The sequence below is a fragment of the Oenanthe melanoleuca genome, chromosome 5 (genome assembly GCF_029582105.1).
Source record: "Oenanthe melanoleuca isolate GR-GAL-2019-014 chromosome 5, OMel1.0, whole genome shotgun sequence".
NCBI lineage: Eukaryota > Metazoa > Chordata > Aves > Passeriformes > Muscicapidae > Oenanthe > Oenanthe melanoleuca.
The window spans coordinates 13,647,835-13,661,040 of record NC_079339.1 but is presented as its reverse complement, the minus strand read 5'-3'; the positions used below and the strand labels follow the sequence as shown (position 1 = coordinate 13,661,040).

At 39.0% G+C, this 13,206-nt stretch overlaps 1 protein-coding gene across 1 annotated transcript in view; it reads left to right on the top strand.

Moving 5' to 3' along the window:
- The window catches only part of USH1C (USH1 protein network component harmonin), a 45,976-nt gene extending 39,852 nt beyond the window's left edge, over positions 1 to 6,124 (top strand). Inside the window, exons 16-21 of the mRNA XM_056493364.1 lie at positions 392 to 433; positions 742 to 795; positions 947 to 1,046; positions 2,300 to 2,409; positions 2,971 to 3,026; positions 4,782 to 6,124. Coding sequence (XP_056349339.1) covers positions 392 to 433; positions 742 to 795; positions 947 to 1,046; positions 2,300 to 2,409; positions 2,971 to 3,026; positions 4,782 to 4,794 — 375 coding nt within the window. The 3' untranslated portion in view covers positions 4,795 to 6,124. The remainder of the gene's footprint in view (positions 1 to 391; positions 434 to 741; positions 796 to 946; positions 1,047 to 2,299; positions 2,410 to 2,970; positions 3,027 to 4,781) is intronic.
- Positions 6,125 to 13,206: the final 7,082 nt, after the last annotated feature.

The following is a 13,206-nucleotide window of genomic DNA, read 5'->3' as shown; positions in this document are numbered from 1 at the left end:
GGTGAATTGCAGCCTGTCATTTCTACCTGTTACCACCCAACATGTTGACAATGCCAAGAAATGTTGCTCCAAAGAGTATGGCAGAATATACCTGCCTATGGTGTTTCTGCTCTGTCAGGAGTAGAGAGGAACTGTAAAGCTGACAGGTGGTAAACTCTCCCTCAGAAATGCTCCATGATATGACCAACTCAAATTATTGGTGTGTCATGAGGTTTTGAAATGTCTTCTGACTGTCAGGATGGACTCTGCTGTCTCTCTGGGCTTTTCTCCAGTTACTGTCTTCTTTCATAGCTTACAGAATTACATCTTCTCTCACTAATAAATAAGATGGAATTTGTGTGTTAAATGTGTGAGTTGCTGGTTTTGCAATTAAATATCATTTTATTCTCAGGGCTTCCAGAAGTATGTTGAAGATTTTGATCCATATTCAATGGTAAGGAAAGAATTTAAACATGCCTCACAGTTTAATGTGAAATACTCTGGAAAAAAGCCAAATCCTTGATTTTGAGGGCTGGGAGTAGGTAAGATTCTTGCTTGTTGCTTTTCTGGGTCTAGTGTATTTGTGTTTTCTAGCCATGTTGAACAGGAGTGTTCCTACAGGAAAAGGTGATGTGGTGTTCTGATCTTCTTACACTATATTAGAGGAGGGAAAGGTCCTTTTTCCCCAAAAAACTACATAGATCAGTCAAATTGTTTTGTGTTCCCAAAGTGGAAATGATTAATCATTTTATCTTTTCACAGTTTACCCCAGACCAGATTATGGGAAAAGACGTACGGCTATTACGAATAAAAAAGGTAAATGCTGTGTTGGTTGGTTGATTTTAAAAGGTTCATGTAAGCATTTGATGTACAACATCATTTACTGGGAAGAAGGAAAGATTAAGCTCCTGTTAATGGCAAAAATTAATAAACTTTTCTGAACTAGAACTGGGTTTCTTTTCCATAGGAAGGATCACTGGACCTTGCAGTGGAGGGAGGAATTGATTCTCCAATTGGAAAGATAGTTGTGTCTGCCATCTACGAGGATGGTGCTGCAGACAAACATGGTGAGCAGCAATGAGGAATTTGAATGGTAGCCTGGTACTGAAAGGCTCACTTAGATTGCTCAAGGACCCAAATTCTGTCTCAAGTTTAAGGGCAGTGCACATGTGCTGCTTAAATTAAATAATTATGTAAAATTTGTAAAAACCAACACCTGATTCTCAAGTGTATTCTTTAATCAAGGAATACATTCTTCATTATTTCACAATTTCCAAGCAATGATATTTGTAGTACTTCCTCATGCAAAGCAATTACCTGAATATGGCTACACTACACTGCTTAGTTTTGTTCTTTATGCTACCTTAAATAGTGATTTATCTAGTTAAGCAGCTGGCTGTACTCCCAAAACCCAGCTGAAGGCCAGAGCCTCTGAAGCTGAGCTCTTGAAAACACAACAGGCTCACCAACACATGTGGGCTTTGCACCTGGTGGGAGTATCTGCCATTCTTTTCTTGAGAACTCTTGTGACAATCAGGTCAACAGAGAGGGCAGTGTATTCCCTGACACTCTCTTGTCCCAGCCTGCACATAAGTTCAAGTCACTCTTGCTCAAACATCTCAGTCATTTGATCTCCTCGGTGCTCTTTTTGGCCCTTCACTCATTTTAGGTTTCCTCATAACTAAGGCTGTCCCCTTACCACCCTCTTCAAATTCAGTTCCAGCTAACTAGTTGTTGCTTCATTCTAGATTGGCAAAAACAGTTCTAAGGAGCAAACACTGCACACACACTTGCAAAGCAATGACAGTCATGCAAACCCTTGACAAATGCCATTTTATTCCTTCAGGAATTTAATTAATTTTGCTGTTTTTATAGAATCATGGAATTTTCAGGTTTGGAAGAGACCTTACAGATCATCTAATTCCAAAGCCCTTCCATGGGACACCTTACCCTAGACCAGGCTGCTCAAAAACCCCATCCAACCTGGCCTTGAGCCCTTTCAGGAAAGGGGCATAGTAGTAACATCCTACACTCAGTCACAGTTTGTAAACTGTATAGCTGGATTACCCAAACAGGCAAACTGTAGAAAATCATATTGAACTGGTTTCTTACTGGGAATGATCAATAAGAGATTAGTTAGGCTTTGCCATGCTCAAAAATTCCTTTTGTGTTTGCCTGTAGCAAACTTCCTACAATTTTTAGTGCAGATCTTCGCATCCACTTTTCATTATAGTCAGTACTGCACAAATGTGGCACAGAAAAGACTCCTAGAATTTTGTTTTGCTTACATGTATGTGTAACACACTTGTCTTTTCCCCAGGAGGTATAGTGAAAGGGGATGAAATACTGGCTGTAAATGGCAAGATATTAATTGACAGCAAGCTGGCAGAAGCACAGGCAACTCTAGCAAAAGCTTGGAACATGGGTGGGGTAAGTAACCTGGAATACTACTTCATTCTGCCTACAGAGCTCATATGAGAGCTGCTTTTCTCTCATGGCATTGTCTTGTCAACACAAACAAGGTTACAATGGGTATGTCAGCTGCTCCCAAAGTAAGCCAAAATCTGCAGAAGGTGCTGGTCTGTAGCACCTCTGAAAACCATGTGTGTAATTTACTGGGAAATTTCATGGCATTTAGCCTCATGTCAAGATTGGCAAATACATTACATGCTGAGTGTTTATAGTACCTTTATATGTAGAATCATTCTTTGATATTGAAAATTACCTGCAAGCTGATTCATTTTTTTTTTTAAAAAAAAACCTTGTTGCAACAGTAAATTTTTATTTCATTCCGAGATACAAATCAAACAGCTCAATCTTTAAATGGTCTTCCTATAGAAGTTTTAAATAGAGACATTGCTGCTGCTCCCCTCCCTGTTCCAGGAATAGATTACCTCCCTCATTCTCTATCTGACATTCCATGGTGGTCCACTGGCCACCTCTAAAAGCAGTATTTAGCAGCAGATGTTTGCCTGTGCTTTTCTTTTTCAGGATTGGATTGACTTAGTCATTGCAGCATCACCTCCAAAAGAATATGATGATGAACTGTAAGTGCATAAGCTTTTTTCTCTGGGGATTAAAAGCTGAGTAACAAGAGCCAGTTTACTTCTTTTGACACACATTTTTCAAGTATTTTCTTCTTCTTCTTGACTATATAACCTCCTGCTTTACATGGTTGCTAATTTGATAGTTATAAGTAGCTGTCATGGATTACAGCAGTGGTTCCCAGAACTGCAAAACTGTGATTCTCAGAATTGGTTGTACATGACTACACTCTCATACTTTTGGTTTAAAGTTTGAGGATTTGGGGTTTTATTTTTTTTAGAAGTTGCACTTAATTTCAGTCTGCATCATTTACAATATTCCCATAGATCACAATTTAGGGAAACAAATCCCCATAAGCATTCTGCATCACAACCAGACATTTAATTCTGTTGTTTGGTTTGGTTGGTTTGTTTTTTTAATTAGATTGCAGTTGCTGTTCTTGTCTAAGCAAACTTATGTAAAATTTTCAAAAGAATTCAAGTGATTTGGGTGTCTTGGAAATGTTCACAAAATACTTGTTTTAAAGATAATCAGCATAAGTGTGAAACAGAAGAATCTACAGCTACAAGTGTGATAGAGGTATCAAGTCTATACAACTTGCTTTACTGTGGACAAACAGTTTCAAGGGAAAACCCATGTTTTATAGTTTGATTGAGGGAGAAGATTTGAATATATCCTCCTTACTACCAAGTAAAATGGCAAAGCAAGGTTTTGTAGTCACTGTTAACCTGGGCTCTTGTTGTGTGCAGAACACTGGAGTATCAGTTGCTGTAAATCAGTTTTACTGGCTAACACCAACTGTAGATCAATGTGAAATTTTGTTTAATACCTGTGCATAAACTAACTGGCAAGGAAATAACTGTCACTGTTATTTTTTGTTTTCATATCTTGCATATTTAGCCCTACCATTCCCTCATCAGCAGTCAGTCCCAACACACACAGAAAGGTTTTTGAAGGCAGTGCACCTGTGTACAGACAAGGCTATCTCCTGCAGCTGTAGCCACTGCAGTGTCCCTCATGGTGAATAGCACACCTGGCTTAACATGACTGGCCATTGTGAGGCTGTGTTATTTTTTTAGCATGTGCCTGCCTGTGCATTGCTTGCCATCCTTGCTTTTGTTCCTGGCATGCTGGAGCTGGAGTGTTCTTTGGGCTTTTGCCATGCCTGTGCTATTAAAATATGAGTATTTAGTTTCTACTTCATAAAGTCCCTCAGAGATCCTCTGCAGAATTGGTTTATCTATCACCTGCCAGACTATTAAATAAATAGGCCCTGCCTAAACACGTAGGATTAACCTCAGGTTTTTTCCTTATCTGTGGACCACTGCTGTGGCTTTGTGAGTTCATAAGTATATAAGCAACAACAAATTATTCTCTTGTGAAGGCTTGTCCAAAGAACAAGTTTCCATTTGGATTATTCACAGTGTGCCTGTAAACAAGTATTCATGAGTGTTTGGTTTTCATTGAAGTTTGTTAATTTGTCATGTACCTATACTGTGGGTTTGTTCTGAAATTATCCTTGTCTCAGAAATTCAGTTTACTATGTATGGTTTTTCTGTGGCTGTAATCACTGTAAGTACAGTCATAGATCTCTAGAACTCCCAAGGTAAGATTTCTTGTTGCATGTGGGTCTTCTCAATTATTACTTATAATACAAATCAAAACTACTTAAGATCCAGTTTAAAAAACTGAAAAGATTAAAAGTTGCACGAGTGTTAACAGCATGTTTCTCACTATCTTTTTCTTTTTTCCCACAGGACATTTTTTTAAGAAAGACTACAACTATTGAAATGGAATTCCCCTTCAGCAGAAACCCGCTGCTCAGTAAATTAATAGGAAATCATTACCCACATGAAATGCATCTTTATTGACTCACCTGTAAATTGAACTAGAGACATCAGATTCTTCAGATAATTTGAATAATTTATTATTATTCTGTAGACATACAGCAAAACTTTTTTTGCATAACTGAAAAGAATTGTTGACCAGCATAGTTCAGTCTGTGAGCGCTCAATCTCTTTGTGCTACCTTGAGGGGCCAAATTCTGCAAATCCTCTCTCAGTTTTCCTGGAAATAGACTCTAAAATGACAAATGAAGATAGAACACAGATGTCTGTTCCCACATGCAACACTTTTGAATACACATTCACAGGCCAGTTTGGGTGTGAAAAGAATTATAGTTTTACTTCCTAGATAGTGATTTTCCTGGAAAAATGGGAAAGTACACAGGTAACTTCTGTTCTCATATTGTAACTCTCTTAATGTCCATTTTTGTGTCTCAGTTGTGAGGTTTTTTTTTTCAGCACAAAAATCCTACTGGTGGAAGAACTGGGAATACCAGGAATGCAAACATTATAAGGAATAATTTTGATTGTGTGCTCATGCAGTTTAGAGAATCTTCTGTACCAGCAGAATAAATAACTAGCAAGTAGCTCAGATAAAATCATTATGCATAGTCACATTCATACTCCTGAGTATTTGTATTGGTGGCAAAAATTCCTCCCTCATCTAGTCATGGTTGGAAAATTTGGGTGTGATTCACAGTCTGCTGTTTTGTACTTTGTTCTCAGTGAGCCTATATATGTGACAAAACTGTGCAGGAAGCCACCAAGTGTAACTTTCTGCTCTTGGTGACTGTGCCTTAGGTTTGAGTAAATTCCTCAAGACCATAAAATCTATACCAGCTTGGCTTTAAGTATTATTACAGTGGTAAATTTAATAATTATATTATAGGGATATCTCCTTAGAAATGTCATTGTCTTCTTCCTTTCTTGTACCTGCCAGTTTGTGTTCTGTTTTTCATGATGTGTTTAGATTTTTCTTGCCTGTTCTATTGAGTCAGTTCACTGGCATACCAAGTTCCCACTGAAGTCTTGCCTTTTCAGGGTTTGGAAGCCCTCCTCTTCTCCAGTACATAAAAATAACAATTACATTCCTGAGAACTCTGTACTTATATGCTTATGCTTACATATGTTAACTTTCCTAATTTGCAGTATTCTTCCAGTATGCCAATTAATGTGTGTGGCAGGGTATATATGTTAGAATATTTAAAATGTTGAACTCTTAAAACTAATACAGAAATAAAATTGCATTTGCCAAATGGAAGAAGTCTATTTTCCTATTTGTCTCTGGGTTTGTACATCATAGTAATTGTTAATCTGCTAAAGTACACAGATTTCTGAGTTTTTTTTCAATAACAGAACCACTTACAAGAGATTGCCACCCTTAAGGAGCTTGAAATTCACCCTGCACAGAAGGGAATTTTCCCTTGGCTGAATTGCAGTAATCTGTTACAGAGTTTTTGGGGGCAAGTCTGGTCATTGATAGTTGGCAAGCTACCACAATTCCTACAGCATATTTTTTTTTGTTAGGTCTTAGCGTGCATCTACCCAGGCCTGTAGACTTCATAACCACAAACTGATCTAAATGCTGAATGCATCAAGATCAGCACCAGAAGGGAAATTGCAGCAGGATGTACTTCTCCTGCTGCTTTGGTTCCCAGTTGCCTACATACTGCAGCCATCTGGACCGTATGACAATGCATCAGAGAGATGAGTGGTGCTATCCAATGTTCTCCCAAGGGCTGCTCAGATGCTTTGTACCAGCAAAAAGAGAGCCCCAGTAATGCACCAGTAAAGAACTTCAGTTCTTGATTGTGCTAAACACCGTCTCAGCACACTAAGAAACGCAACAAAACTTAGAGGTTAGACATTAGAACTATTTCTATTGGTGTTATTTTTTCAGAGACAGAAGGAGCACAGAAGACTGAGTTGGGAAATCTGTGGGAGTAGCAGCAGTTGAGTTGTAGCCTTGCTTCTTAGTCACAGAACTATCTTTCTTCTCTCCATCTACCCTGTTAACTTGATTTTCTTGGATACAGCTTAAAATGCATGAGAGGCAGTTGAGGAAATAGGTATATTAAGCAAGTGTTGCATTGAGAGTTTAATCCGTGTTAGAATGGCAGAGTTGCTCTAGGCAATGTAAGGAGGTGGTGTCAGGAGAAAGGAGCCTGACACTTCTGGAATCTTAAAATGATCTCAAGCCATCAGACAGGTAGTTTTTCACTGTATTTCTGACTTTCAGTGCCCTAGAACTGCATCCCATCTTTCATTTGCCAGCTAGCTCAAGGGGTTGGAAAATGCTATAAGAAAATATATTTTTGCTTTCAGTTACTATGATGTGTGTAAGCAGGTGTAAATAATTTAAACAGAGGTGCCCATTTTGAGCTGCTACTGCACTATTCTTTGGTGGCTGTCAGTCATTACATGTGCCTGTGCCTCACTCCTGTTCAACAAGGCCAGCTTTGAAAAGATAACAGTAAATGGACTTTTTCTTGTTCAGCCAATGCTCAGTTTCCTTTGGGAGTATGGAAACTGTGACCTGATGCACGAAGCAGGAAGAAGTCCAAGTACTTCACTGACAGTATCACGAATGCTTCAAGCCACTTTTAAGAGAAGATGGTTTTTGTTTTTCATTTGCTGTAATCTCAGAGGGAATATGTGTAGTTTCTCAGAGTGTTTGTTTGGTTAAGACCGCCAAACCCCATTCTCTCTGTCTATGGGATAATAACCCAGAGGAAAACTTTCTCAGAGCTGTTAACAACCATTCTTATTCTCTCAGGAATTTCTTGGCCACACTGTCTTTAGCAAACCTCTCACAGTTGCTGAACTGGAGCATGAATTACATTAGAGACTTGTGACTTTCACATCTGCTCTGTGATCCTGTGCGTGCCTGTGTGCAGGCAAAATATGTGAGACCCTATGGATCAGAACCATGACATGCATTACAGGATAGGAAATACCACGGTTTATTACTCATATGGATATTAACATAGGGAGGTCTTTGATCTATTTATTACTCCCATTCTCCTAATTTCTCATTTAGATACTATTTATCACATGGCCATGGCCTCTTCTAGAAACTGTGCATACATTTCAGAGAAGCTATGTTTTTTTAAAAAATGCTCTATTCACAAACAAATGTTCAACAGGGGTGTATGTATGTACATACATGATAAGGTTTTTTAAAATCAACTTAATTTGAGGAGCACACATGTACAAATAATCTCAGCACTTCACAAATACCAGACATAATCTCGGTGTATATATGTAAATTGTTATAACCCCTCTCACCATAAGAAAAAAAAAGAGTGAAAATCATGGCTTTGTCAAAGGATGCCTATCTGGTTGTAAGGAGCTTGATATACAATAGCTGATAGAGGTCCTCCTGTGTGCTTCAGCTGTATGTTGACCCTGATAAAGAGTGTTAAGACTTTGGGTAGCTGCTATGGAATTCTTAGCCATCTTTCACCACGGAGATATCCCCCTAGGATCTCTGTTGATATGAACAGATACCTTTACACCATCTGAGGACTAGGTCTATTGTAGAAAAGCCCGTGTCTTAAAGTACCTGACCCTTAAGATTATAAATCAGATGAGTCCCTTGTAATCAATTTATGATAAGGTAATAATGCTAAATCCTCATACTGAGTTTGACCTTCAGTGTTTTTCTGCTGTCTGACAATTTTATCTTTTGCCATTGTCCTTGTGGTCAGGAGGTTTCTGCTTTTTTTGACTGACAGACATTTCTGGATCAGATTTCAAAATTTCTTTTCTGCAGACTTGATATCTGAGGTGGCTCCAGGTGGGCTGTTCATAGGTCACAGCAAATTTTTAAGGAGACTGACTAGGATGCTTTCTTTCCTTCCTCCTCAGTAAGGGACCTAAGGATTTGCCTCTGCTGGAATACTGGGGTCCTCTGCTGGAATACTTCTTCCTCTATCACTAGATTCACATTTGGTATGTTATTGAAGGACACAGATAATAGCACATCACTTTGATGAGAATCAGGATCTACTTATATTTACTAGGTAGCTTGGGCTATTTTTGGTCTCTACTGAAATCATCTAGACTGAAAGAGGAAGTGGAGAGAGACATAGGAAAAGCCATCAATAAGATTTTTGTTCTCTAGAAAGGAAGTTTTTGACATGTAAAGCTTCAAAGGATCATGGCTTACAGTTAAGGAAAAAAGTGTTCTCCAATCCATGCTGATGGATGCATACCATAATAGTGTAAAAGCAACCAGAAGGAAGTTTTAAGGAACTAAGTAAGTTGCAGACTGGCAGCTCTTGGATATGTAAGTCTGAATGGCTGTTGTTGAACTCAAAATGTTTGTCTACATGGAAAAAACATGGAGTCTGATATTCTGCAGAGAGTTGCTTCATGATTCACAAAACCTGCTACATGACTAGCAATGCACACCTGAATTGTGCTTGATAGATGATTGCCACTTGGAAAGCAATCATAGACTGAAACAAGCAAAGAACTTAAGTACATGCTTAAATTTAAGTGTATGGGCCAATCCCATTGACATAGATTGAGTTCAATAATCCTACTCAGGCTTAAGTATTTTGCTGGATGGAAGCCTGAAGCCAAAATCTGAAGGCCATTGATGCCTTAGTCCTGGACATGCTTAGTATGGAAAAATGTTAATGCTAAAGTTCTAGTACTCATACTGAATTTTAGTTCCTCTTCATTTTCTCAAATAATCTTTAAAGGTTATTCCTCCCACCAACTCCCACTGCCCATTTTCTTGGCTTGTCCTCATCTTATCTTTTCTCACCATTTCTCTTCCAAACATCAGTAAAACTCATTAGTCTTCAATAGCTATAACAGAGTTTGTTTATATGGGGCTTAGAGTAAAGTTTGGGAGAAAGAGACTGAGATTCTCCCAACATAAACTAAGCAAGATAGAAACCAGACAGCATTTTTGAGGACAAGGACTTTTCTAAACAGTAAGGGAGAGGGAAAGTTGCTAGTGGTTATTCTGTATGCAAAGCTACACATATGCATGTAAAACCAAGACAGTTTCTAACTCCTTTTCCTGACTTTTTTTTCTCTTCCCTTTGTCTTTCCCTAAGCAGTTCTGGATGCTTTAGCACTGAGACCCCATGTTCATGCTGGCAACAGCTGGAGAAGGCTGTTGAGGATTAATGCCACTTAACAGAGTGCAAAGAACACTAGATATAAAACATTTTTAGAAACACTCGAGAGAAAATTAAGTTTTGACTAAAATCTTGCAATAAGTATTTCCCTGACAGGGTGAAATAACTTCTCAGGTTATCCTCTGAAACTAAGTAGATTATAAGCTTGCAAATGCTAGTATTTTTGTTATTCTTTGTTCCCCATCCCCCAGTATAAAATATAGAATTTTCAGAGTGAAGACACCCACTAACAGATTTTAATTAGCAGCAATTCCAGCCTCAAGGAAGGACAGAGGGAAAAAAAGAGAAATGCATGTTCCTCTTAAGATTATTCACAAAGAATGGTGGTGAAGCAGATCTCTGAATGCTATTAATCTGCTAGGACAGAAGAAATTTCATACTCTTCCTCAGTGGAAATCAGGCTGCTTCATCTAAATGCAGAGGAGTGACATACATAGAAAGAATCCAAACTGAGAGGACACACAAGTCTTTTCTCCACCTAATGTATAAATTTCTCATCAATCATTTCAGAATGTATAGGTGGGTGCAACATAATTTATAATGTTTTTCCTCTTGGAGAATTTGATTGTAACAAATTTCTGTTAACACTCATAGGGCTGATTGAAACAGAGGTGGTGGGCATATTTTGTGGTTGGATGATTCACAGGGAAAAGTTAATTGAGTGTATTAAGTTGCCATTAAGTTGTAATGATTTGTTGTATATTGTACTGCTGCAGGAAAGCTGTGTTTGTTTGTTGTCAACTGTAACAATATTTACATTTCTTTGCCTCTAGCCAGAAAAATGTAGATGTAGAGGGTTTTTTTTCTATTATGCTGTTGAAGTACATCAGGAATAGTATAACTTCTCAAGGATAAAATTACCTGGTATTGCCTTTTCTAATGATGTCTTTAAACCCATGTGTACATGAACAGATGTTTAAAATACCATAGTAAATAGATAGGGAAAAGTAGCTAGATTTATAAATGACACAAAGGGACAAGATTCTTACCCTTCTTTGCACTAGGATAATGCAAGAGCCTTTTATACAAGGGACATCACCATTTCCCTAGGAAGTAGATAACACCTGAGTTTGAAATCTCAACTATTCCTTTTTTAATATTGATGTGGTCTCTTAATCACAAGGCAATGATCACTACAGCCAGCTGTGTTCCCAACTGTGGAAGAGAGAGTTTTTATCTAGTTGTAGCATAATCCTTCCCTTATCTTACAATATCTTGAGCATTCATTGCCCAAACTACAAGCAAAGGGGGAAATGGCAAGTGCTTATTTATGATTTGGTGAAAAGAACAATCAATACACAACTTAAGTTCAGTTTATTAAAGAGACCATGGCCAGTTCCAGAACTGGGAATATATAACAAGCAATCTTATTTTTTCTGCCCAGTTACTGCGAGCACATCCTGAGGATGTGTCCCTGGCACACATGAGAGAATCATCCCTTGCCAGTGCTCTCCAGCTGGATGTGGCTGTTCTTGTCTCCACTGCGTTGCTGTTACGCTGCAGATGAAAAACAGACAGCTGAGAAAAACCTCCATGGCTGAGCCTCAGCCCTTGACATGGCCCTCCACACTGGGGCTGCCAAAATGCAGACGTGCAGAACGTTTCCACTGGCTCGTATTGCTGCCTTATCACAGGAGACAAATATAGCCTGGGGAGAGCGTGCTGAGAAAGGCTACCTACAGCCATGAGAGAATTGGGAATAATTCCATGTGGGAGGGAAGATCAGAGTGTGGAATTGTGCCCTGCATAGATGGCTCTGACACATCCCCTTGCAGTGCCAGGTGGGCAGCCGAGGGTGTTGGTGCCAGCACATGGCTGCCCAGGTACCTGCTGGGAGCCATGACTTAGGCTGAGAAATACCTGAGACTGTTTTAGGATGAGTCTCTACACAAAGAGACTCTGCAAACTCCCTACAAACTAATTCCTGCAAAGAATGGCATTTCCATCTACTATGTTCTACAAACTGGTCCCACAGGCTATTTATTCTATAAACTATAGAACCTGACACAGCACTCATTCATATTACTGGTCAATTCTCATTATATCCTCAGCAGGATTTCAGCTCTATCAATCACAGCTGTTTTCAGTTTTTGCACACTACAAATTGACTGCCAGTCACCAGTCAGTATTGTTTTCATAGCTAATGCTACAGACTCAGACACTGCAACATATGCTGTGTTATGAAAACATTCTACTTTGAGAAAATATTTATTTTTTCCCAAAAATCTACAACAAAACAATATGGCTTCTCTCTTGAGAAGAGATTTACAGTATAAAACATTATCTTCAGCCCTGTGATACTGCCAGTCAGAAAAAACTAATACATGTGCTGAGGGGAAATCTACTTCTGAAGGAAAAAGGAATTATTCTCTTTATAACCATTACCAGGAACACAAAGAACATTTTCAACTTTTTCTCTTTACCAGAACAGTGTAGATTTTTCTTTAATTATACGAGTTTTCCTAATGGGAACATCATATTTCTACCAATAGCTCATACTTTTTTCAGAGGAATTCTTATAGAAAGATCTGCAGCTGCTTTACATTCTGAACTGATGTAGGTACCAAAAATTGTTTGCTACCACTTGTATCATAAAAGCGCATTTTAATGCCCTCAGCATCAGATTCCTGATATGTCTTAAACATTGTCCCACCTCTAAACATTCTTGTTCTCAGAGAGAGAATAATCCTATGTAGGAATAAAAGCAGAATCACAGAATTGCTAGTTTGGAAAAGATTTGGTCAACAAGTCCAACCCTTAACCCAGCACTGCCAAGTCCATCACTAAACCAAGTCCCCAAGTGCCACATCCAAATGGCTTTTAAATAACCCCAGGGATGCAGACTCAACCACTTCCCTGGACAGCCTGTTCCAGGGCCTGAAAACCCTTTCAGTGAAGAAAAATTTCCTCATTCCCATCTAAACTTTCCCTGGCACAGCTATTTTTTCTCATCCTATTGCTTGTTACTCAAAGAACAACCCCCCACCAGGCTACAGCCTCCTTTCAGGCAGTTCTGGAGGGATGAGTTCTCCTCAGAGCTTCCATTTCTCCAGGCGGAACAGCCCCAGCTCCCTCACTGCTCCCCACAGGACTTGTGCCCCAGATTCCCCACCAGCTCTCATTTCCCTTCTCTGCCCTCACTCCAGCCCCTCAATCTCTTTCCTTGTGCCCAGATTCCC